At 36.3% G+C, this 27,826-nt stretch overlaps 1 protein-coding gene and 1 pseudogene across 7 annotated transcripts in view; one reads left to right on the forward strand and one right to left on the reverse strand.

Moving 5' to 3' along the window:
- Positions 1-27,826, forward strand: part of ZNF654 (zinc finger protein 654) — an 87,577-nt gene that overhangs the window by 19,930 nt on the left and 39,821 nt on the right. For 3 of the 7 annotated variants that reach the window (XM_030939762.1, XM_030939779.1, XM_030939791.1), the window contains exon 2: positions 7,576-7,721. The exons of 2 other annotated variants lie outside the window; for them this stretch is intronic. In XM_030939762.1, the coding sequence (XP_030795622.1) occupies positions 7,576-7,721 (146 nt within the window). Of the gene's footprint in view, positions 1-7,575; positions 7,722-25,982; positions 26,082-27,826 lie in introns of all 7 variants that reach the window. 2 more of the 7 variants (XM_030939759.1, XM_030939769.1) reach the window with 1 other exon arrangement.
- LOC115897201 lies at positions 15,557-16,118 on the reverse strand (annotated as a pseudogene).

Here is a 27,826-nt window from a genome sequence, read left to right on the forward strand (position 1 = left end):
ATTAATGGTTCTAAGGATAGCTAAGAAAATGAACTTGGTACTATTATAAATATCTCTGTGTGAATTTTTTTTGTATACAACTTTGATGATAAAATAAAAAACTAACTTTTCAGATTTATAGGTGCCACAAAGTAGGAGGAAATGCTAATGTATTGGCTAAAAAGGCAGTGTTGAAGGTTTGGGCTGAAACTAAGAATGGGAAAAGTGAGAGGATTAACATACAGTTATACCGTAAAAAATCAACTATAAAAAGTTATGGGATCTATATGAAAAAGTATTTTTGCTGAGTCAAACTAAAGTAACTTCAAGCTAAATTAATATTATCATAGAGTCAAAAACAGGGAGATGATAGTCCAACTAATTCTGACTAGAGTTGACGGAAGTCTTATGTTACATTTTGGGAGCTTTGTTTAAGAGGAACATGCACATTTTGGAGCACAGACAGATATGCTAATGAGAACTGAAAATTTTGTAGACTATGGAGAAATAGTTAAAATGATGAAAGGATAGCAGATATTTAATCTAAGTAGAGACTATAATAAAGATGTATCTGATAGCTGCCTTATAATATTTGATGGGATATTGCATGTTTTTTTTTTTTTTTTTTTTTTTTTTTGAGACGGAGTCTCGCTCTGTCGCCCAGGCTGGAGTGCAGTGGCCGGATCTCAGCTCACTGCAAGCTCCGCCTCCCGGGTTTACGCCATTTGTATTTTTAGTAGAGACGGGGTTTCACCGTGTTAGCCAGGATGGTCTCGATCTCCTGACCTCGTGATCCGCCCATCTCGGCCTCCCAAAGTGCTGGATGTTTTATTTACATAATTTTAAAACTTCAAACTAGAGCTGATAGATGGATGTCACATCTATCTGTTTTTGCTTCATAATGAATAATTTTCTAATAAAGTTGTCTGTAAAGTTAAGTAAATTGTCATTTGAGATGTTGCATTCCCCATCAGTAACAGTATTCATGTTGGTTAACTCTCTGGGAGTGATACTGTAATGGGTATTTTTGCTCTGGTTGGTAGGTTGGACTAGATAATCTTCAAGATTCCTTTTAACAGTATGATTGCATGGAATATTAATATTTTAGAGAGATGCTTACTCCATTTTCCATTTTGAAAAGGTTCTGTCTTATTACATTTACAGAACCTATCAAATACATTAATGTTGTATAAATACCAGCTTTTAAGGAGTAGTGAGTTGAACAGTATGCTTTACTAAGCCCCCAGAAGTACCAGGTTTTAGTTGCTTGCTACTGTAGATTATGTTCTTTGCATATTTCCAACAACTTTTAACTTGGAATGTATTTCTAAACCATTTTGGTGTTTTTTTTTTTTTTTTTTTAAACATGACTTTTAGATTTCCATTACATGATTATCCTGATAGAAAAGGTCAAATTGACAAGTGACTCTCTTTTTTCCAAACAATTTATCTTTTTCACTCTCCAGGGAGAATTGTAAAAACAGTGAGTCTTCAGGTATCTGTTCAGGCATGTAGCGTTTTATTTATATTGCCGTATGTAGGATATGCTTCGTTTGTCAGATGAGTATCGAACTAAATAGCTGAAACTCAGCAGTCGTTTTCAGATTTTATTTAGGAGTGATCTGTTTGCTTGCTAAAAGTGAGTAAAATTTGTTGTAATTGATCATACTTGGAAACAAATAATGAACCAGTTGTTAATGATGTAATGAAATTGTCACTAAAGCAAGCTTGATTTTGTTATTTTCTTTTCTTAAAACAAGGTGCACTAGTAATGGTGCACTTTATATCTTTACCATTTTTATATCTGATAGCTCTTCTTTGTTACATGCCAGAAATTATCCTATATTTTAATATATGTCTTAAATTTTCAGTAGGCCTGTGGTTAAAATGATATTAAATTCATTTTATAGGTAATTTAGAATAGAAGTTTAATGACTTTGCTAAGTTTACCAGCTAATAAGTGACAGAGCTGGAATTCAAACCTAGGTCTGTCTGCTTCCAAAGCCTATACTCTTTCCATTCTGCTGCCAATTTACCTGCTTTATTTTTCCATCTGACTCTTAAAATAATACCTACAGGCAAGGGCAAATCTTGAGGTGCAAATAGGCAATAAAGTAGAAAAAGTAAATGTAGAAATATGCTTATGTTATCAAATAACATCCAGAAAATCTGTTGAGGGAAAAGGTTGAACAGATAGATTTGTTTTTAAAATTTTTAAAACTGAACTAATTTTAGACTTACAGAATACAGTACAGCTATCAAGAACAGGAAAGTAACATTGGTACAATAGTCACAAAATTGTAGACCTTTTCAAATTTTTCCACTAATGTTCTTTTCCGATTGCAGGATGTTATCCATGATCTCATGTTGTATTTAGTTGTTTCTCCTTTGTCCCTTCCAAACAGTTCCTCAGTCTTTCCTTGCCTTTGCTTGCCATTTTTGAAGAACACTGATCAGTTATTAATATTTTTTTAGAATATCCCTCAGTTTGGGTTTGTCTGATGTTTTCTCGTGACTGGAATCAGTCTATGCATTTTTGGCAGAAGTACCACAAAAATGGCATTGTGTCTTTCTCAATGTATTGTTATGAAGAGATTCATGATAATAGTGTATTTTATTATATAGTTCACAGGTGATATTTACCTTGATGGCTTTAAGTTTATGTTTGTGGGGATTTTCCACTCTAATGTTACTGTCTATGTATCTGTTGATAAATGTCTTGGGGGAGATACTTTGAGACTGCAAATCCTGCTTCTCCTCAAACTTTCACTCACTATTAACATCAATGCATGGACGTTGTCTGCAACATTTGTCATTGTGGTGTCTGCCTAGTGGTGCTTCTCTGTCTTTTTCCTTCTTTCACTGTAAGAAACAGCTAGCTGTTTCATTGCTAACATTTATTATTTGTATCAGTATGGACTTACATATATTTAATTTATTGTATGATTAAAGTCCAATGCTATCATTATTTTGTTGTTCAAGTTGTGCCAGCTTTAGCCTTTTGGAGCTCCTTCAGGTTGACTCCCATATTCTCATATCCTGTTGTTTTTCACAGCATTTCTCTACTTTCTGGCAACACAAGATGTTCCAGGCTCATCTTGTGTTTTCCCTATCCCAGCTCTGGAATCAACTGCTTTGTTCATTTTATTGGAGAATGGTGTTTAGAGACCAAGATTTGGGCACTAAGTGTGTTACTATTACTGTAGAGCCATTGCTTCTAGGATCTCTCAATGGATAGCTAGGAAATATTTTTATATATACAACTACATTACATATGAATAACATAAGCATACTCAAGGGGTAAGACTAACCTAATGTGTTTTAAAACATTTTAGGTATTTAGAAAATTAGCAAACTTATCAGTGCACAGATTGTATTAGTCTATGTTCAACACATTCATACAGGTGTGTATCACAGCCATTCTTTGACGCTCCTAAAATGTGGAAGGTCATTGTGACATGTCTTCTGGTTTGTTAATTTTTTTTTTTTTGAGACAGAGTCTCACTTTGTCGCCAGGTTGGAGTGCAGTGGCACGATCTCGGCTCACTGCAACGTCTGCCTCCTAGTTCAAGCGATTCTCCTGCCTTAGCCTCCCAAGTAGCTAGGACTACAGGCGTGTGCCACCACGCCCAGCTAATTTTTGTATTTTTAGTAGAGACAGGGTTTCACCATGTTGGCTAGGAGGGTCTCGATCTCTTGACCTTGTGATCCGCCCACCTCGGCCTCCCAAAGTATTGGGATTACAGGCGTGAGCCACTGTGCCTGGCCTGTTAATTAGTTTTTAAAAGTGACTGGATTCGCTGTAAACAAATGATGAACTTATTAGTGAATAGCTTGATTGACACCTATGAACTGTGAGGTGTTTGAGGTAGGGAAAGTTGATGACAATGGGAGTCTTCAGGGAGGAGAGAATAACAGGGATGTGAATAGCCAACTAATAGAAATAAAGACATGCTTGATACTGTGTTAATGATCTAGTCTGTTAATATGGGTTTAGATATGAAGATCATTGTTTGCTCAGTGACAAACTAATGTTTGGTAGTTTTCTTTGTTATATTACAAAAAAGGAGAGGTCAATTAAGAAACAGATACCAATGTTTTACTTGATCACTTTATATGTTTAAATAGTTGTGTATTACTTAGGCTGCCATAAGGAAATGCTGGGTGGCTTAAACAACATAAATTTATTTTCTCACAGTTTTGGAGACTGGAATTCCCAGATCAGGATGCCACCATGGTCATGTTCTGGTGAGGGCTCTTTTCATGGCTTGTAGATGACCTGTTCTTGCTGTGTGCTCACATGGCCATTCTTTGGTGAATGTGCATAGAGAAAGAGAGAGGTCTTTCTGCCTCCTCCTTTTCTTCCCTCCCCCTCCTCACTCCTCCTCTTGCCTCTCACTCTTCCTCACTGCTCCTCCCTCTTCCTCACTCCTCCTCCCTCTTCTTCTTCACTCTTCCTCCTCCTCACCACCAATTCTACTGGAATAGGATTTGACCTTTATGACCTCATTGAAACTTAATTACTTCCTCAAAGCCCTATCTTCAAATACAGTCCCATTGAGGGTTAGGGCTTCAACATATGAATTTTAGGAGGAAAAAAATCAGTCCTTAACAATTTAGGTGATATATTTTAGGGTTCCTAAATGATTTAATGTAATTTTAACTTAATAGTTTTATATTAAGTTTACATTTTGACAGTTTTGACTGACAAGTCTTCTCTCATTCCCACATTAATTTACCTTGGTCAATTAAGATACGACATTTTATAGTATATACTATATCCCATTTAGAGCAGAGTATATGCTCTTGAAAGTGCTGCCAGATTATTAGAATAGTCTAACATCTTTCTTTGGCATCAGCTCTGTCCTCTTCAACTCCCTTTATATCATAGTATGCATCTGGCCTTGGCTACTGCTTCTGTCAGCAGTATTCCTATAATTTCTGTAAATATTCACTATAGTAATGTTTGTTATGCTCTTCAAAATGAGAAAAGGGCTTCCACAATCCATAAAGATTGCTGGCCTTAATCTTCTGCTTCTTAGACGATTTTCTTTAAAAGTTTAGAACTGTAGTAAGAGTGGGTTTTTAAGATCTTGGAAAACAGTATTCTTGTATGTTTGCAGCAGCTTCAGCATTATCCTGGCCACCATTATGTTAATGGCAACCTACTAGAATACCAAAAAAGAAAGAAAGTGAAAGATGTGCTTACTGCCTTGTGGCCTGGTAGAACACACAGATTAGCTGAGTGCCTATGATAGCACTCACAGCACAGGAAAAAAAATTCATTTTAATAGGGCACTGTAATGTACTTATTTTATATATAGAGAGAGAAAATATTTCAAAGAGAAATAGTGTTATAATGAATTACAGTGCCTGACACGACATTAAACAATGTAAGATGGTATCTAAATTTCAGTTGATTTTGTTTATGTCCCTTTCATGGTATTGTAGCAAACCTAATGGAAGTGTTGTCCACAAGGACGTGTATTGCGTTAGGTTTGGGCTCAGCTAGACCAGGCAATGGATTGGTAGCTGAATCTGAATGAATGAAGGAAGCTATAATGAGAACAGAACCTGAGAAAGTAGAAAGCTTCTCTTCTAAGGAGATAAACCCAACCCATAAATAGGGAGCAGGTAAGGTTGCAAGTAGACATGGACTGTGAACAAGAAAAATATGAGGCTGTCGGGTACCTATTTTTTATGTGGCACCAGAGTAGGGGTTTGGTAACCAGGGAAAGGCAATAAAGCTGGTTAGAGACTTCAGGGAAGAGAAAATTTAGAGCCAGGTTACCAATGTTTTTTCTAACATTCCTCCTTTTTTCGTCTGTACTGATGACAGCATAGTTAGTAGTGGTTTTTACTTTCCAGCTAGTGAAAACTGCAAGATCCAGACGAGATACAAGTTCAGAAACAATCTCCTTTAGCTTTCTTTTTTATCTGTATGTGTTCCCAGAAACATTGGAAAGATGTATGAGTACCTGGTATTGCTATTGGAAATTGTCAAGAACTGTGAAGAGTGAGCTTTTATTCAAGTTTGTCTGCCACAGTTTTACAGGTGCTGGCAGAAGACACGAAACTCTTGAGTCAGAGATAATGGACTTTATTAATCATGGCACAGCAAGCAGCATGAGTTTCATGTTTATGATGGTGCCCCTTGCTACCTCAAGTCTCATACAGTTGACATGGTAGCCCAAGTGGATGCTACACTTAGTAGGTTTTCATCACAGTTGAGGAACCTCAAGTTTAAGGAACCCTAATCTTTTACAATGGTCTGCAAGCATATCTGCCTGAGCTTTGCCCTAGAGGGAGACAATGTCTTTATTATACTGGATATAAAGTGGTTCTCTGCTCTGGAGGGAGACAACATCTCTGTTTTTCAAGGCTGCTTGCTATAAATATCTTCAAAAAGATAAAGTCAGCTAGGGCTTTTTGAAAAATTGTAGAAATGTGAGAGACCCATGGAAAATTGTCTCCCAGTAGGAAGTGATTAGTGTGAAAAGTCTTTTTGGCTCTGTTCTTGCCTTTTGTATTCTAGTTTTCTTAGCTTGAATATCAGGAGTCAGCAAACTTTTTTCTGTAAAAGGACAGACATTAAATATTTAAGGCTTTGTAAGCCATATTCTTTCTGTCACAACTACTGAACTCAGTTGTTGTAGCAGGAAAGCAGCCATAAACAAACATAAATGGATAAACCTGGTTGTGTTCCAATAAAACCTTATTTATAGATATTGAAATTTGAATTTCATGTAATTTTCACATATCACAAAGTGATTTGTTTTTCCAGCCACTTAAAAATGTAAAATCACTTTTACCTCGTGGATGTACAAAAGCAGGTGGCAGGCCAAATCTCGCCTGCAGACAGTAGTTTCAGATGATGAATTTTGTTAATATATATTGTTTTAATATAGCATTCTTGCAACATAGCAATTGATGTTTCTAAAATGTTTTCTCATAAATTACCCCAATTTGGCTTCAGAGAGCATTGTCATCTCCATTTTATAGTGAGGAAACTAATGCATTGAGAAGTAAGATGACCTGTTGACCTAAGCAGATTAATAAAACTAGTTAAGTGACAGAGCCGAGACTGACTGTCTTCTCGACTCTTCCCCATAATATGGTACAGGTTAAATATTCATAATTAGAGTATCATGTCATATATCTTTTGTTGCCAGAATATTCATTTATTGCCAGAATGCTTAGAGCCTTATAATAATGATAATGATAATGCATGATCATTTCTAATTTTCTTTATTACTATATTCTACTCGCTAGCTATTTTAATATTGAATATTATTTTCACTAAAGCTGGACATGGGAGATAAAGGGCATGAGTTAACAAAATTTGGTTAAAAAAAAAATGGCAGTTGAATAGTACAGACATTCATACACTATATTTTACATCTTTTCAAAGATAATAATTGATTTTATTTTCAGATATATGTCATGAAAATAAACAGTATAGAGATCCCTCCCTCCAGTCACCTGTGTTCCTGCTGAACTAATATTTTAATTTATCCAGTAACTTTTATGCAAATTTTTAAACTCGAGATGTTGAGAGCATTTTCTCTAGTAATATCTGGATTGCTTCCCTGTCAGGTGGTTGAAGATTATGCTGGAAGATGGCAGGTCCCTTTGCCACAGCTTCAGGTTCTTCAGACTGCACTTTGTTGTTTTACAACAGCCAGTGCATCATTCCCAGATGAATGTGAGCACGTACAATATGTTTTGAGTAGCCTTGCTGTGTAAGTACTTTTTACTTCTTATAAATGCATTATTTTTCTTGATGTGTTTGATAATTTGTTTTTGATAATTTCTTCTGAAGAAGAAAACTTTCCTAAATTACTCCTGCAAAAAGTAATGTTTATTTTTTCACTTAAGTATTCAGGTTTAATTTTGAACATGTAACCATAATTTTACTTTAAGTTTTAATAGTTAAATGGAATTTTGATACACAGATTCCTCTGGTTGCTACAAGCACTTTACTTTTCTTTTTAATTCTCCATATTGCCTTGGGAAGTTCTAATGGTTAAGTCCCAGAATACAGCAGTTTAGGCTATGATAGTTAGCAGAGAGAGCTTACATCAGGCCAGAAGGAGGTTAGGAAAATCCTGTTTGTTTGTTTTGTTGTTGTTCTTTTTTTTTTTTTTTTTTTTTTTGAGAGGGAGTCTCGCTCTGTCACCCAGGCTGGAGTGCAGTGGCGCGATCTCGGCTCACTGCAAGCTCCGCCTCCCGAGTTCCCGCCATTCTCCTGCCTCAGCCTCCCGAGTAGCTGGGACTACAGGCGCCCGCCACCACGCCCGGCTTTTTTGTGTTTTTAGTAGAGACGGGGTTTCACTGTGTTAACCAGAATAGTATCGATCTCCTGACCTCGTGATCCACTCGCCTCGGCCTCCCAGAGTGCTGGGATTACAGGCGTGAACCACTGTGCCCGGACCATTGTTTTGTTTTTTTGAGACAGAGTCTCTCTGTCACCCAGGCCAGAGTGCAGTGGTGTGTGATCTTGGTTCACTGCAACCTCTGCCTCCCAGGTTCAAGTGATTCTTATGCCTCAGCCCCAGAGTACTTGGGACCACAGGTGTGCACCACTACACCCAGATAATTGTTGTATTTTTAGTGGAGATGGGGTTTCACCATGTTGGCCAGGCTGGTCTTGAACTCCTGAGAGGTGATCTGCCCACCTCGGCCTTCCAAAGTGCTGGGATTATAGGCGTGAGCCACCACTCCCGGCTGAAAATCCTGGTTTTTAAAAAATGCTTATAGAGAACTTCAAATTAAAGATTAAAAACTGAACATTTGTGATTATCCCTTCTGCCCTCCTAAGAACCCACTAAAACTATAGTAAAGAAGTAAAAGAGAGAAGAGAATGAAAATAAATGAAGATTATCAGTGAATGAATGATTTCTACAGTTTTCTGGGGGACAGAAAGCAGATAGAGGAATGGTCATTGAAACACAGCAGAACAAGTCACAGTTTCATCCGTTATTTATTTATACCTCAAATTGTACTCACACCACAACAGTGGCTTATAAAATCACTTACCATTACAAATTGCAATAGAAAGTGTCAGAGTATGTCTCATAGGATAAGTATTATTATGTGAAACATTTATTTTGAGGAGGATGCAGATAAAGAAATTAATTACAATTTTTTTTATTTAGTTCAATCACCAGGCCTTATGGTCAGGTTGGGGTGGGGAAACAGCATTAGAGGTTGAGTATCCCTAATGTGACAATCCAAAATCTGACATCTGAAATGCTCCAAAATTCACAACTCTTTGACTGCTGACATGATACTCAAAGGAAATGCTCATTGGAACATTACAGATTTCAGATTTCTGGATTAGGGATGCTCAATCAGTAAGTATAAATACAAATACTATGAAATCCAAAACCTGAAACAATTCTAATTCTGAACATTTCAGATAAGGGATACTCAGCCTCTACTACTTTTTAATTTCCTCTATATAAATTAACCCTGGAGCAATGACCTTTGCGTTCTAGCATTTACAGATTCCTCATTGAGGCTGCTAATTCCTTCATTACTCTCAAGAAAAATTCATCAGCCAAGAAACTCCAGACTCATGCTCATAGGGCTCCCAATTATTTACATATGGCCTGATTTTTACATATTAATATCTAAGAATCATCAGATATTCAAAAATGCCTTCAATATGAAAAAATGCAATGAAAAAGTGAAAAATAATTTTGAAAGAAACAGTGTTAATGTTGAAAATAAAAATGAAATATAGAATCTATAATTAGCATTTCTAGAGAGAATTGAGAAGTTATGTACAACATTAAAATCATCAATATCATGCTGTGTGAAAGGAATAATGAGATATGAGAAATGAATTTGAAATTAAGAAAATATGATGGTTAAAATTTAAAGTTCTGTAGGAAGGTTGGAATATGTAAAGCTGAAGAAGAAATCCAGAATATAAAACAAAACCAAAGAGAAATTTAAATATGTGCATGTACATTGTGCCTCTTTAAAAATTGATTTGTATATAGTTAAAATTGTAGGACGGAAGGAGAGTTTAGAATGTATTATTTAGATTTGTAAGAGTGAGGCAGTTTAAAAAAAAACCTTTATTTATGGATGGATGGATGGAGTCTGGCTTTGTTGCCCAGGCTAGAGTGCAGTGGCATGATCTTGGCTCACTGCAGCCTCCTCCTCCTGGGTTTAAGCAATTCTCCTGCGTCAGCCTCCTGAGTAACTGGGATTACAGGCATCCGTCACCATGCCTGGCTAATTTTTTGTATTTTTAGTAGAGATGGAATTTCACCATGTTGGCCAGGCTGGTCTCGAACTCCTGACCTCAGATGATCTGCCCACCCCAGGCTCCCAAAGTTCTGGGATTACAGGCGTGAGCTACCACACCTGACCTAAAAGAAAAAAAAAAAAAAAAAAAAAAAAAAAAAAAAAAACTGTATTAAAAAATTATATTTACTTTGTGATGCTGGAAGGAATATGTGAATGTATTTATATTTGAACTTTTTGATTATACCTGACAAATCTTACTCAAGTTTAAGTATTAAAAAAAAAAAAAAAAGGCCAGGCATGGTGGCTCACGCCTGTAATCCCAGCACTTTGGGAGGCCGAGGCGGGTGGGTCATGAGGTCAAGAGATTGAGACCATCCTGGCCAACATGGTGAAACCCTGTCTCTACTAAAAATACAAAAAATTAGCTGGTCGTGGTGGCAAGTGCCTGTAATCCCAGCTACTTGGGAGGCTGAGGCAGGAGAATCACTTGAACCCAGGAGGCGGAGGTTGCAGTGAGCCAAGATCACGCCATTGCACTCCAGCCTACATATACAGTGTTTATATTTCTACATTAGTGTATAGTCATGTCATAGGCCTTTACATTCATTCACCATTCACTCACTGACTCACCCACAGCGACATCATTCTTGCAAGCTCCATTCCTGGTAAGTGGCCTATACACATAAACAGCTTTTATATTTTACACCGGGGTGTCCAATCTTTTGGCTTTCCTGGCCACACTGGAAGAGTAAGGATTGTCTTGGCCCATATATAAACTAAGTAACACTGATGACAGCTCGTAAGCTAAGAAAAAAAAAATTGCAAAAGATTATGTAATGTTTTAAGAAAGTTTACGAATTTGTGTTGGGCCTCACTGAAAGCCACCTGGGCTGCACGCAGGCTGCGGGTTGGACAAGCTTGTTTTATACTGTATTTTTACTTAGTTTTCTGTGTTTAGATACACAAATACTATTGTTACAGTTGCCTATGGTATTCAGTACAGTAACATGCTATACAGGTTTGTAGCCCAGGTGTATAGTAGACTATACCATTTAGGTTTGTGGAAATACATTCAGTGATGTTCACACAAGGACAAAATCACCTAATGATGCATTTCTCAGAACATATCCCCAGCCGTACTATGTTGGGTGCCCCATCAGAACCATAGAAGTGTTGGAGAGATAAATAATTTCCTTAAAGAATTGGTTATGTAGACAAAAATAATAAACAAAAAATTAATAACACTACAAAGAAAATGTTTACATTATTTTGCAGATTACCAAAAGTGTTTCAGTTATTCTCTACTGATTTTTGAGGAAAATAAGTATTAAAAGAAATTATTCGTAAGCAAGAAGTATTACTGTTTCACGCATTTTTTCCCTCTTTCATCTATATAATCTTTGTTAATTTTAGCGTTGTTATGTGAAAATTCTTACAAAACTTTCAAAAGTTCTTTGGTTATATGTCATTTATTGACTTCTCTTGCATTGCCTGCTAGCTGATATGATTTGGCTGTGTCCCCACCCAAATCTCATTTTGAGTTGTAGCTTCCATTAACTCCATGTGTCATGGAAGGGACCCAATGGGAGGTAATTGAATCATGGGGTCAGGTTTTTCCTGTGCTGCTCTCATGATAGTGAATAAGTCTCATGAGATCTGATGGATTTATAAAGGGCAGTTCCCCTGCACACGCTCTCTTGCCCTGCCGACATGTAAGACATGCCTTTGTTCCTCCTTCGCCTTCTGCTGTGATTGAGGCCTCCTCAGCCATGTAGAACTGTGAGTCCCATTAAACCCCTCTTTTTCTTCATAAATCATCCAGTCTTGGGTATTTCTTCATAGCAATATGAAAATGGATGAATACACTAGCTTTTCGACTACTGCCCATGTAAAAAATAATGTGTTAAGCAGAAGCATATCTTATCTAAGATGTTCAATGTAAGTCAAAAGAAATACATTATGTTGATGACTTACTAAATAGTAAGATTTCTTAGAAGGAAAACTTTTTCTATTACTTGTATTTACTTTACAGAGAAGTTAATTATATTTTCCGTACCAGAAGAAAAATGGGGAAATAGCAGCATGTTAGTTCTACTAAAGGAGTAGTCAATCTACAACAGTATGATATTTTATTTAAATATTTAATCAAAAAATTTTTCTAACAATTACTGCATAATTATTCATTTATTCTGTAAAGCTCTGCTTGCTTCTAGGGATAAAAGAGAATATAAGATAGATAAATTCTCGTTCTCAAAGATGTTACAGAGCTAAGAGATATATCAAACAAACAGTTACACTTTTATATAATTGTAGTTAGGAGGGAATTACAGGGTGCAATGAGAGGGCATAACAGGGACTTGACCTGTCTTGGAGGTCAGTGAAAATGTGCTGGGTGAGCTAACTTGCTGTACTCTGAAGGAATGACAGGAATAACTTAGATGAAGGAGCAGAAGAGCCTCTTAGGGATGGCAAACCGAATGTTTAAGGCACCTGGATATTAACAGATTTCAATATATTTATTACCTGTTTTTACAGTTCTTTTGATTTATATAATGACTTTAAGTTTTTTATTTGCTTGACATATGAAAAATGAGGAGACTGTCTTTTATATATGTATAACATTTACAAATAAAATATGTTATATGGAAAAATTGTAAGTTACTATATTCTCTGGCAGTATTGTCTGGTATATATGTCCACCTTAGTAAAAGCCTTTATCTACTTTGTAATTATACTTATGTATTGATCTGCCTTCTATCAGCTGGGAGACTTGAAAAATTAGAGTTTTGCTAGTGTTGTCTACAGGGAAGGAAAGTGGATTCTGCTTTTATTTATACCTGAGTGTTATTTCCAATGTTACAGAAATAAAAAGTCATGTGGTGAATTGTCTTAAATCAGCTGATTATAATTCTGTCTACCTTTACCTGGGTCGACTGTCCTTCTAAGCTGTATTTTCTAAAGAAACAGAGATTTTGCTTTGTGCATATGGACCTCAAATTCATTCTTTGCAGATAAGAAAACCGAAACCTGAGAAGTTGGGGGACTTTTGCAAATTGAGTTAATTAAGTTGTTACTGGTTTTTTTCCTCTTGCCTTGTTTTAGATTGGTTAAATACTGGTTCCTAAGTTAAGTTTCACAGGTGGAACAAAGTCAAACACTCTGAAACTAAGTGGACTTTCAGGCAGTAAACATAAACTTTATAAGTTTTACATAAAAGAAAAGCACATTTTAATGCTGCCTTCACAACCTCCTTTTACCCAACAGGAAGGAAGTGTTCATAGATTTCAGCATTCCAGGCAGAGGTGAGTTATAGGACAGCAGGTATTTGCCTGACGGCCACTAGGTCCACAAGAATCACTGGAGGAACTAGTTCAGCTAGTAGTATTTGGTGTGTGCACTGGCAAAGACTAAAAGGTGTTGTGGCAAGTTGTCTAAGAGAGAAGACCAAATGGTCTTGTCTTCATGGAGCTAAGTGGGTATAATCAGTCTCTTATTTTGAGTGGCTAGATCATCTTGGACTAGACTACACATGTAATGTTAGATCACTGATGTTTTCTGATTATGTTGCTAAATTGTACTGTATTTCAAACACCGCATTTATGCCTAGCCTAACTTCACTCTTTACTCTATGATCAAGTTTTACTTGATTGCATTTATAATTTAAGTCTAGGCTTTCAACTAATTTAGGAAATGGCTTGGAAATACAGGAAGAAAGGCTAATTATAAAGGTACATTTGGTTTTTGCGGGGTCTGGGCCCCACAAAAGGTGTTTGTCTTGTAGGGTTCAATAAGTATTGCCCATCTCCACAGCACATAGCACTCTTACTACTTCCTGACTCGTTACATTGATGAACACTTATTCAGCACCTTAACCAATTTTGTATCTACTGTCTTTACTAATCATTTGTGACATGTGAACTTGGTCATTTTAAAGAAAAATCTAGGCCATCCAGCCTTCTATCTCTTTGTCTTCTCTCTCTGAGGAAGAGATGATTTTATATATATATATATTTGAGGCAGTTGGTGGTCTTAATTCTTTTCTCTTACTAAACTTCATGAGATAGTTTTGTTCTTCCGTATTACACTAGAATATTTTGTTTATAGGATTTGTTGTAGCTAAAGTCAATATTAAAAAACTCTTAGTGCATTTGTTTATATTGGCCATCGTTAGAAACTTAGTATTGCATTTGGACTTAGTGGTGACGAGCATCTTTTCACCTGTAATTTTGGTCTTCATTGCTCCCTTTATTGATTTTGGAGTAAAGCGGTTGGTACTGTAGTTGTTTTATGGGCAAAGAGATAGATTACTAACTGGTATATTTGTGTTGGCAGGGATGGAAAGTGATCAGGGCAAAAGAAATACCCTGTTCCCACCCACACTACTATATATATCAGAATCTAGAGGACTGTACATGTGTCGTTTTGGAAAATGGTATTTATTGTTTTCCTATTCTGAAGGAAGGAAAGCTTGATGGTTCTCTTGGTCAGTGTGGATATACAAAAATTAAAGCAAAAAGCAGTTGACTACAACCTACTATTAGGAAGATCTTTATTCTTTAAAAGTTATTCTTTAAAGGATGTATATAGTCATTATGAATGGTGTAAGTACATTTGAATTTTTTTATTTTGAATGGCTTAACCTTGTGCTAAGTCAGATCATTTAAAAACTATATATCTGAACTTTTTTTTAAAAACTTCTTTCCCACTAATATTTTTGGTTTATAGAACTACAATATTATACTGGCAGCTTTTACTGTGGAATGAAGAAAAAAGAAAAAAAATTACATGAAATGCTTCTGTAATTATAAAATTGACAAAATTTTGCTCACTGCTTCTTACAAAGAAAACTTATGAGAAACTATCCCAGGATTAAGGCACTGGAAGAATTTCTTCCAAGTTTGCTCTATAAGAAGCAATGAACAGAATTATAGAATTCAAAATATTTACGCAAATCATATGTTTTTAGTAATTTATTGGTTGAAACTTATTAGCTATAATTTTCTTAAGCTATGGTACCTTGAAAAGGTTTTCCCTTTTAATTTTGGAATTGAGATTAAGAAACAATTTGCTCCTTGTTTTGTAGGGAATGATTTTCAATGAATTCACTTTTGTTTCCTTTTTTATTTTTTCCCCCTATAAATAGGACTATCAATTATGTTAAAGAGAACCAATACCAACTTTTCTCCTGTGGAGCACAGTGATAAGCACATTTTTTCAACGATGTGTTTAGGATAGAAAGGGGTGGGGAGAAGGGAAGAGACAGGAATGTGAATGTATTATGTACTAAGAGAAGTGACAGGGATCACCCCCTCCTTTAGCCCTTTGCTGTTTTTTCCTCTTTGTTTTCTGCATCCTCAAGGTATGCATGCAACATCAGTCTCTCTTCATAAAATGCTGTCCTAGTTTTGTAGACATCTCACATTAGCTTCTTTTGCAAGAACCAGGTCTGCTTCATCTGTCTTTCCATTTCATTAAAAACATAAATCGCCACAGGAATCTGTTGCCCCAATGATCTTTTCTGGTTCTAGTCTTATCTCAAAGCCCCGAGCGATATCATTGCTCTGTTCTCTTTTTTGGACTTGGTACTGTCAGCACAGTTTGAGAAATTGGATTTCCTTGCTACTTTCTGACTTCTCCCCACGTTTGTTATTTTAACCCTCCTTCATCATCTTAAACTTTTTTGTAAACTAAGAAATGAGCTAAAGGCAATCCAAGTTTTTCTCAGATTCCCAAGTATTGTGCTCCTCAGAAAAGCCTTTCCACATCAGTAGATACTCCACTTGCCCCTTAACCACATGCCTGTCTAGTACCTTCTCCACAGTGTACTCTTCATTCTCTGACGAACTGTCAGCTGTGTGCTTGGTTTTCTTTCCCATGTTGCAGTGTTCCACCTGAAGGACTAAGGCCACTGCATCCCAGATACCCCCAGTTTGTTCTTTCCCTCTGGGCTATCAGTAGCGGCCTCCCCTCCCGGGTCTAGGCCTTGGCAGACTGACCTTCATTTTCTTTTTGATTAAGATATATTTCAGTCAAGATTCAGTTAGGTAAATGTAAACCATGCTAGATAATTCAGTAGAAGGAACTTACTCATAGAATCACTTTTAAAGGTGTTAGATGATGATCTGAGAGAATAGACAGGAGATGGTGAACCTGGACAATGGCAATTGTGGCAAGTTGCTGTTAGCTCTAGAAATGGAAGGACAAAGGAAGAAGAAAGTATTACTAGACCCCACAGACAGGAGATGGTTGATGAGAGGAATCAGCACTGATTTGTGTGAGAGGGTACCTCTGAAGAGATATAACTACTGCTATAGAGGATCCTAAAGCAGAGGGGTTAGGGGAGAAAGACCCTCGTTTCTCCTTCCTCTTGACTTCTGATTTCTACCACTGACTTCCTTTAGCCAAACCTAACCAGAACCCAAAGACCTTTGTTTTGAAAGAGATTTCCACTGATTACTGAATTTTACATTGGCAATTTTTTTTTTCTTCCCATACTTTAAGTCCATCCAGTTGTCTTCTGGCCACATTTTCTTCTGATGAAAAATCTGCTTTTTATCTGGTTCCCTGAATATAATGTACACTTTTAGGGGCTTGCTTTTAAGATTTCTTTATCACTTTTCATTTTAATTTTTGAGTAGGTAATACATGTTCATGGTTCAAAATGCAAAAAGTATAGAGTGTACAATGAGATACCCTTGCCGTTTACATCTACCTGTCCCCTAGTTTCCTAGTTTCCGTTTCTGTAGCCATCCAGTGTACTTATTTTCATGAATTTTCCTTTCAGATGTATAATGCATATATAAGGAAAAAAAAACCGTATTAATTTAGACAAATGTTAGTATACTATACACACAGTTTTGTATCTCCGTTTTTCACTTAGTTATCTTTCCTCATCAGCATAGAAAGAACACTGGTCATCACATTGGCTGTAGAGTATTTCACTCTTATGTGTATATCAAAATGTAATTAACCAGCCCCTTACTAATAGATACTTAGTTTTTGTTTCAATCTTTTGCTGTTACCAACAACCATTTAATGAATTACCATGTATGAGTGGAATATGTACAAGGGTATTTGTATATCCTAGATGTATCCGAGGAGTAGAGTTAATTGCTTGATGAAAGAGTATAATGTATCAGTTATCATACATTTATACAAAGAATATAATTTGTCATTTTGGTAGATACTGCCAAATTTCCTCTGTAAAGGTTGAACCGATTTACATTTTTGCCAGCAATGTAAGAGAGTAACAATTTTCTCACACCTTTGTTAACAGTGTTTTTTTTTTTTTTTTTTTTTTTTTTTTTAAATAATGGGAGACTTTAACACCCCACTGTCAATATTAGACAGATCAATGAGACAGAAGGTTAACAAGGATATCCAGGACTTGAACTCAGCTCTGCACCAAGCAGACCTAACAGACATCTACAGAACTGTCCACCCCAAATCGACAAAATATATCTTCTTCTCAGCATCACATCACACTTATTCCAAAATTGACCACATAGTTGGAAGTAAAGCACTCCTCAGCAAATGTAAAAGAACAGAAATCACTATACTGTCTCTCAGACAACAGTGAAATCAAATTAGAACTCAGGATTAAGAAACGCACTCAAACCGCTCAACTACATGGAAACTGAACAACCTGCTCCTGAATGACTACTGGGTACATAACAAAATGAAGGCAGAAATAAAGATGTTCTTTGAAACCAATGAGAACAAAGACACAACGTACCAGAATCTCTGGGACACATTTAAAGCAATGTGTAGAGGAAAATTTATAGCACTAAATGCCCACAAGAGAAAGCAGGAAATATCTAAAATTGACACCCTAACATCACAATTAAAAGAACTAGAGAAGCAAGAGCAAACACGTTCAAAAGCTAGCAGAAGGCAAGAAATAACTAAGATCAGAGCAGAACTGAAGGAGATAGAGACATAAAAAATCCCTCAAAAAATCAATGAATCCAGGAGCTGGTTTTTTGACAAGATCAACAACATTGACAGACCGCTAGCAAGACTAATAAGAAAAGAGAGAAGAATAAAATAAACGCAATAAAAAATGATAAAGGGGATATCACCACCGATCCCACAGAAATACAAACTACCATCGGAGAATACTATAACCACCTCTATGCAAATAAACTAGAAAATCTAGAAGAAATGGATAAGTTCCTGGACCCATACACTCTCCCAAGACTAAACCAGGAAGAAGCTGAATCCCTGAATACACCAATAACAGGCTCTGAAATTGAGGAAATAATTAATAGCCTACCAACCAAAAAGAGTTCAGGACCAGACGGATTCACAGCCGAATTCTACTAGAGGTACAAAGAAGAGCTGGTACCATTCCTTCTGAAACTATTCCAATCAACAGAAAAAGAGGAAATCCTCCCTAACTCTTTTTATGAGGCCAGCATCATCCTGATACCAAAGCCTGGCAGAGACACAACAAAAAGAGAATTTTAAACCAATATCCCTGATGAACACTGATGCAAAAATCCTCAATAAAATACCGGCAAACCGAATCCAGCAGCACATCAAAAAGCTTATCCAGCACGATCAAGTTGGCTTTATCCCTGGGATGCGAGTCTCATTCACCATAAGCAAATCAATAAACGTAATCCATCATATAAACAGAACCAAAGACAAAAACCACATGATTATCTCAATAGATGCAGAAAAGGCCTTTTTACAAAATTCAACAGTCTTTCATGCTAAAAACTCTCAATAAACTAGGTATTGATGGAACCTGTCTCAAAATACTAAGAGCTATTTATCACAAACCCACAGCCATTATCATACTGAATGGGCAAAGACTGGAAGCATTCCCTTTGAAAACTGGCACAAGACAGGGATACCTTCTCTCACCACTCCTATTCATCATAGGGTTGGAAGATCTGGCCAGGGCAGTCAGGCTGGAGAAAGAAAGAAAGTGTATTCAATTAGGAAAAGAAGAAGTCAAACTGTCCCTGTTTGCAGATGACATGATTGTATATTTAGAAAACCCCATCGTCTCAGCCCAAAATCTCCTTAAGCTGATAAGCAACTTCATCAAAGTCTCAGGATACAAAATCAATGTACAAAAATCACAAGCATTCCTATACACCAGTAACAGACAAACAGAGAGCCAAATCATGAGTGAACTCCCATTCGCAATTGCTTCAAAGAGAATAAAATACCTAGGAATCCAACTTACAAGGGATGTGAACGACCTCTTCAAGAAAAACTACAAACCACTGCTCAACGAAATAAAAGAGACACAAACAAATGGAAAAACATTCCATGCTCATGGATAGGAAGAATCAATATCGTGAAAATGGCCATACTTCCCAAGGTAATTTATAGATTCAATGCCATCCCCATTAAGCTACCAATGACTTTCTTCACAGAATTGGAAAAAACTACTTTAAAGTTCATATGGAACCAAAAAACAGCCCTCATTGCCAAGACAATCCTAAGCCAAAAGAACAAAGCTGGAGGCATCACACTACCTGACTTCAAACTATACTACAAGGCTACGGTAACCAAAACATTATGGTACTGGTACCAAAACAGAGATACAGAGCAGTGGAACAGAACAGAACCCTCAGAAATACTACCACACATCTACAACCATCTGATTTTGACAAACCTGACAAAAATCGGAAATGGGGAAAGGTTTCCCTATTTAATAAATGGTGCTGGGAAAACTGGCTACTCATATGTAGAAAGCTGAAATTGGATCCCTTCCTTACACCTTATACAAAAATTAATTCAAGATGGATTAAAGACTTAAATGTTAGACCTAAAACCATAAAAACCCTAGAAGAAAACGTAGGCAATACCATTCGGGTCATAGGCATGGGCAAGGACTTCATGACTAAAACACCAAAAGCAAGGGCAACAAAAGCCAAAATTGACAAATGGGATCTAATTAAACTAAAGCGCTTCTGCACAGCAAAAGAAACTACCACCAGAGTGAACAGGCAACCTGCAGAATGGGAGAAAATTTTTACAATCTACCCATCTGACAAAGGGCTAATATCCAGTATCAACAAAGAACTTAAACAAATTTACAAGAAAAAATCAACCTCATCAGAAAGTGAGTAAGGATATGAACAGTGTGGTGATTCCTCAAGGATCTAGAATTAGAAATACCATTTGACCCAGCCATCCCATTACTGGGTATATACCCAAAGGATTATAAATCATGCTGCTATAAAGACACACACACATGTATGTTTATTGCGGCACTATTCACAATAGCAAAGACTTGGAACCAAACCAATGTCCATCAACGATAGACTGGATTAAGAAAATGTGGCACATATACACCATGGAATACTATGCAGCCATAAAAAAGGATGAGTTCATGTCCTTTCTAGGGACATAGATGAAGCTGGAAACCATCATTCTGAACAAATTATCGCAAGGAGAGAAAACCAAACACCGCATGTTCTCACTCATAGGTGGGAACTGAACAATGAGAACACTTGGACACAGGGTGGGGAATATCACGCAGTGGTTCCTGGGGTGGGGTGGGGAGAGCAGGGAGGGATAGCATTAGGAGATATACCTAGTGTAAATGACGAGTTAATGGGTGCAGCACACCAACATGGCACATGTATACATATGTAACAAACCTGCATGTTGTGCACATGCACCCTAGAACTTGAAGTACAATGAAAAAAAAACTTTATTATGACAATTTTCAAATATACTTGAAAGTAAAAGTAGTAGAAGCAACTATCACCCAGCTTCAACAGTTACCAGTATATTGTCAATCTTGTTTCAGGTATATTTTCCCACTCCTTACCCACTGCTAGTTATCTTTTTTTTATGTAAAGCTTTATTAAACAGTATACATTCCATATAATTCACCCATTGTCAGTTTATAATTCAGTGATTTTTTGGGAAGTTTTATAGAGTTACGCAACCATTACCACAATCCAGTTTTTCATTTTTATTGCCCCAGAAAGCTCCCTCATGCACATTTGCAGTCAGTCCCCAGTGCCTACCCAGTCCAAGGCAACTCCTGCTCTGCTTTCTGTCTCTATAGAGTTGTTATTTCTAGACATTTCATATAAATGATATCATACAATATGTAGTCTTTTGGATACTTTCACTTACAGCAAGTGAAAATATTGAAAAATAGTTTTGTGAAATAGTCATGTAAAACGGTCTTTTAAATGACTATTTTTTGCTTAGAATAATGTTCTTGAGGTTTACCTATGCTATAGCATTTATCAGTAGCTCATTCCTTTTTTTGCTGCATAGATTCCAGTATATGGATATATTACATTTTATTTGTGCATTCAGGAATTGATGGCTGCTCAGATTACTTCCAGTTTTGGGCTATGAACATGTGTGTATGTGTTTTAATGTGGCCACATCTTTTCATTTCTTTTAGGTAGATACCTAGGCATAGAATTGTCAGATGTATGATTAGTTTATGTTTAGCATGTTGTAAAACTGCTACTCTATATCCTAAGTGACTGTACGATTAAAATTCTAACCAATTTCCTATCGAGGTAGCAGTTTCTTTACATCTTCACTAATAACGTTTTTATCTTTTTCATAATAACCATTCTAATGGTTGTACAGTAGAATCTCATTTTAGTTTTAATTTGCATTTCCTCAGTGCTGTCATTGGTAAGCATCTTTTTGTGTGCTTTGCTATTTACATTTTCTTTGACAAAATCTATCAATTTTTTTCCCCATTTTTAAATTGTATTGTCATCTTACTGAGCTCTAAGAATTCTTTATGTATTCTGGATATACACTCTTTATCAGATACATGATTTGTGATTTACCCCATTGTGTATCTTGTCTTTTCATTTTCTTATTGGTGTCTTTTGAAGTTTATTGCTGGTTTTAAGAAATTTGGTTGTAACGTGTTTTGTGTCGTTTTCTTCATGTTTCTTGATTTTAAGCTTCTTGGATCTGTGGGCTTATAATTTTTGTCAACTTTTGGAAATTTCCTCAAATAACTTTTTTTAGAAACCACTATTATGTTTTCTTCAGGGATGCTACCTGAAGGGGAACAACAGCTGTCCTGCAGGTCATTAATAGCTCTAATTGTTTTTTGTCTTTCTCTTTTATTTTAAATAGTTTTCTATTGCTATACCTTTGTTTTCCCATTATATATTATCTTCTATAATGTCAAATTTGCTGTTAATACCATACAATGTATTCTTCATTTCAGACATTATGTTTTTTATGTGCAAAAGCTTGATGAAGTTCTTTTGTTTCTTCCATTTATTTACCTAACATGGTTAATCTTTTCTCTACCACTGGGGTTCACAAACTATGGCCCATTGGCCAAATCCTGAAATAATATCTGGCAATTCAGTCTCTACTCTAAACCCAATATAATAGTGCAAGAATTTGAAGCCAGTGGTGCACTGAATGTCATGATAGCAACAACAAAACCCATATTCAGTTTAACTTCTGATTGGTTTTACTCATGCTCCACAATAAAGCCCTAGTAGAAGAAAAGACATGCTTCTTTCTAGGCATAAATGCTGTTTACCTCAACCTCTACTGTCTTTTTTTTTTTTTTTTTTTTTAAATAGTAATTTCAACTTTTAGTTTACATTCCGGAAGTATGTGTGCCAGTTTGTTGCATGGGTATACTGCTGAGGTTTGGGATATGAATGATCCCATAACCCAGGTGGTAAACATAGTAACCATTAGTTATTTTTTAAATCTTACCCCCTGCCCCACTAGTAGTCTCCAGTGTCTGTTGTGCCATCTTTATGTCTATGAGTACAAAATGTTTAGCTCCTACTTATAAGTGAGAACATGTGTTATTTGGTTTTCTGTTCATGCGTTAATTCACTTAGGATAATGGCCTTATATAATGAAGCCCAGCTTTCAAAAACCAGAAATTATAGACACATTAAAAAAAAAAAAAAAAAAAAAAAGAACCACTATTAAGAGATAAAGCAATCAGTAAAGCCAGATCCAGATATAAAGGCTATTGTGGAAAAGACAGAATACATTTGAGCAGATTGGAAATTTCGGCACAGAGATGGAAACGTTAGGGAAGATTCAAATGGAAATTCTGGAAATACACACAGTGACAGATGAAGAATGGCTAAGACCTTCAGATTCCTTAGCAGACTTAATGCAGCTAAAGAAAGAATGAACCTTGAATATAGATTCATAGAAATACCCAAACTAAAAGGCAAGGAGAAACAGAATAGAGTGTCTAAGAATTTAGGAAAATTTAAAACTGTCTACTAGAATCTCAGAAGAAGATAAAATGAGGCAGAATAATGCTGACAAAATAATGGCATGAATTTTCTTAAAATAATGAAAAGGATCCAACTACAGAAACTAGAACACAAGTAGGTCAAAGTAACAAGAGAAAAAAAGACATTATCCAAAGAAGAGTGAAGATAATGTGTAGCAGACATCTCTTCAGAAATTGCAAGCCAAAACACAATGAGGTGACAACTTTAAAGTGATGAAAGAAAAAAGAAGTATTAACTTTTTTTTTTTTTTTTTTTTTTTTTTTTTTTGAGATGGAGTCTTGCTCTGTCTCCCAGGGTAGAGTGCATTGGTGCCATCTTGGCTCACTGCAACCTCTGCCTCTCAGGTTCAAACCATTCTCCTGCCTCAGTCTCCCAAGTAGCTGGGATTACAGGCGCCTGCCACTATGTCTGGCTAATTTTTATATTTTTAGCAGAGACGGGGTTTTGTCATGTTGGCCAGGCTGGTCTCAAACTCCTCACCTTAGGCAATCCACCCGCCTCAGCCTCTGCTGGGATTACAGGCATGAGCCATCACACCTGGACAGACTTTCAGTTTGAGAAAATATATTTCTAAAGTAAAAGAGAGAGATGTATCTAGAGAGATGTATCTAATCAAAAACTTTGAGGTAATTCATTTCTGGCAGGCCTGAACTACAAAAAAACGTTAAAGGGAGTTCCATAAGCAGTACCAGATGCTAGACAGAAATTTGGATGTATCTAAGGAATTAGAGCTGAAAATGGTAAATAAAAACTGAAGATAAATATCAAATTAAAATTTTCTGATTTTTAAACACTGTAAAATATAACTGATGGTCTAAAGCAGGGGTTGACAAAACAGTTTTTAAAAGGGCTATTTTAGACTCATGGACCCTAGTGTCTCTGTTTGTAAACTCAACTTTGCTCTTGTAGCAAGAAAGCAGCCGTAAACACTACAGAAATGAATCGACAGGGTTGTGCTTCAACACAACTTTTATAGAAACTGGCAGGCAGCCTATGGGCCATATATTCCAGATGCCACGAATAAAGCAAAAATTATAATGAAATATTATTGGTCTGTAGCATATTTAAAATCAAATGAATGACAAAAATAGCACATAGGTTATTATACCTAAAGCACCATAATATTATTTGAGATTAGGCTGGGATTTTTAAAGACATACATATTTGTAAACTCTGGAGTAACCGCTAAAAACAGGTGGATGTGTTAAGCCAAAGTGGACACTAAATGGAATCTTAAAATTGCTCAGTCCCAAAGAAGGTGAAAGAAGAGGTCAAACAGAACAATGAATAAACAGAACAAAGGAAGCTATTAAGATGATAGGTTTTAATCTAAGCATATCAAAAATTACATAAAATTTAGCCAGGCACGGTGGCTCACGCCTATAATCCCAGCACTTTGGAAGGCCAAGGCGGGCAGATTACTTCAGGCCAGAAGTTCAAGACCAGCCTGGCCAACATTGTGAAACCCTGTCTCTACTAAAAATACCAAAAATTAGCCGGGTGTGTTGGTACACGCCTGTAATCCCAGCTACTCGGGAGACTGAGGCACAAGAATTGCTTGAACCCAGGAGGTGGAGGTAGCAGTGAGCTGAGTCATACCACTGCACTCCAGCCTGAGCAAGAGAGCAAGACTCGATTTCAGAAAACAAACATAAATTACATAAAATTCAAATGGTCTGTGCCTATTAAAGACAGGAATTTGGTTGACAGAAAAGCAAGGTCCAACTAACTGATAACATATCCATGCCCCCATGCCCTTTTTTAGATAAACAGATACATACATTTTTCCACCCTGCTTTTTTTACTTAGTATTATATCTTGGAGATCACGCCACAGTGATACAGACTATTCCAAATTCATTTTTTACAATTTGTAGTATTCTGTGGATTCTGTGAATTCTATTGTGTTGATGTAGCATAGTTTAGTCAATTTGTCCTCCACTGGTATGCATTTGGGTTGTTTACATTCTTTTCCTGTTATAAATAGTGCTATGGTTAATATTCTTTTGGATACCTCTTTTTGAATTTTTGCCAGATTTTGGGGGTAGGTTCCTAAATTGTAATGTTGCTAAATATGCCCAGTGTTCCTTCCATAGCGCTTGTACCATTTTGCATTACTACCCACAAAATCTGGCCTTGTATACCTCTGACCTCGTCACAATTTATTCTGTCAATCTTTTGATTTCTTTTTGGCTGAACTAATAATGAGAAATGGCATCTTGGTGTATTTTTAATTTGTATTTTTCTTATTGTGACTGAAGTTTGAATATCTTTTTTTCACATCCTTTGGTATGCTTTATCCCCCCAAAACTCATATTGCAATTTAATTGGAATTGTAACAGCATTAAGAGGTGAGACCTTTGAGAGGTGATTAGGCCATGAGGGCCTGCCCCCTCATAGGTGGGATTAATGCTGTTATAAAAGGGTGAGTTTGGCCCCCTTTTGCCGCTTGGCCCTTCCACCTTCTGCCATGTAATGATCTAGTCTTCCTCCTCTCCAGAGGATGTAGCATTCACCGTACCATCTTCTCGGAAGAGAAGGGCCTCACCAGACACCAAACCTGTTGGCGCTCTGATGAGCTGCCAGAACTGGGAGTCAAGTAAGTTTCTCTTCATTATAAATTACTCAGTCTCAGGTATTCTGTTACAGCTGCACAAATGGACTAGGATGTTCTTGAAGACCATTTGTGTTTGATTTTCCATGAGCTATCTGAGTATATGTCAATCCTATTTCCTATAAATTAGTTGGACTTTTTCTTCTCATTATTGTTATAGAGATATTAAGTTCTTCCTGTGGTGTAAGTTAAAAATGTATATTTTTTCATTTATCTTTTTTTTTTTTTTTGGAAGACAGAGTCTCACTCTGTCGCCCAGGTTGGATTGCAGTGGTGTGATCTTGGCTCACTGCAACCTCCACCTCCTGGATTCAAGCAATTCTCCTGCCTCAGCCTCAGGAGTAGTTGAGATTACACATGTGTGCAGCTACCCCCAGCTAATTGTATTTTTTGTAGAGACAAGGTTTCATCATGTTGGCCAGGCTGGTCTCAAACTCCTGACCTCAATTGATCTGCCTGCCTCGGCCTCACACCTCAATCCCAGAGTGCTGGGATTACAGGTGTGAGCCTCTGGGCTCGGCCCTTTTTTTCATTTATCTTTTGCTTTGCATGTGATATTAATCTGTTTAATGCTTTTTTAACCCATGTAGATTTTTAAAATGTAATTAAAATATATTAATGTTCCCCTATTGCTTCTGAGTTTCTTATCATAGCTAAGAAACATTTCTCAGTAACCAAGTTATATAAGGATTTTTTTTTCTGATATTTGTGCTGTATAATTTTTAACATTTGGCTGTCCAATATGAAGAAGTGAATTTTTCCCTGATTTGAGATGAGATGCTGTTTTTTATCATATACTAAATTTTCACATACAATTGTGATCTCTTTTTGGATTTTCTATTTTGTTTCATTAGCCTATTTGTCTGTTCGTGTGCCAACACAATGTTGATTTAATTATAGAGGCTTTACAAAATATAATATTGGCTAGTCCCTTTTCATTTCTCTTGTTGTTTCATGTTTCCTAGATACTCAATGTTGTAATGAAATTGTCTACCCCCAGAAAAACTTGAAGATACTTTTACTGTATGTAAATGTGTAAATTAGTTAAGGGGAATTTAGCTCTTAACTTATGGAGGTATACACTTTATATACTTTATCTTCCTCCGGTAAAATGACATTGGAACACTAATGCTGAATGAATGCTTATATGTTATTGATGTCATGTGTTTTTGCTCTATTTTTGAAGCCCAGATGAGATTATTTTTATTAGTACTTCAAATTGCCAAAATTCTTTAGCCTATATATTTACTGATTTGCATCTTAGACCTTTCTTTCCAATTTAATTTCCCATGTTTTTGTAAACAATCTATATCTTCCTCTGTTTATCCACTGCTCTTTATTGGTATTTTATAGTTTATTATGATTAGCTAGATGTATAATTATTTTATTTATCTCTGTTCACATTTTCTGGGCTCTCCTGAATCTATGGATTCGGATTTTTCATCAGTTGTGAAAAATTCTTGTCCAGTTAATGTCTTAGCCACATTTCTTATTCCCCTTTTAGAACTATGATTAAACATGTGTACTCCACCTCTGTGTTCCTTAATTCTTGCTTCTTGTGTTTTCCATTTCTTTTTCTTTTGGTAGGTACTCTGGATAATTTTTTCAGTGTATCAATTTTTTCTTCAGGTGTATCTAATCGTCCATAAAATCTGCCTACTGACTTTTAATTTCAATGATTTTATTATTTCTGGAAGCATTTTGACTACTGATAATTTTACCTTGTTCTT

Source organism: Rhinopithecus roxellana, chromosome 1 (assembly GCF_007565055.1).
Source record: "Rhinopithecus roxellana isolate Shanxi Qingling chromosome 1, ASM756505v1, whole genome shotgun sequence".
NCBI classification, from domain to species: domain Eukaryota; kingdom Metazoa; phylum Chordata; class Mammalia; order Primates; family Cercopithecidae; genus Rhinopithecus; species Rhinopithecus roxellana.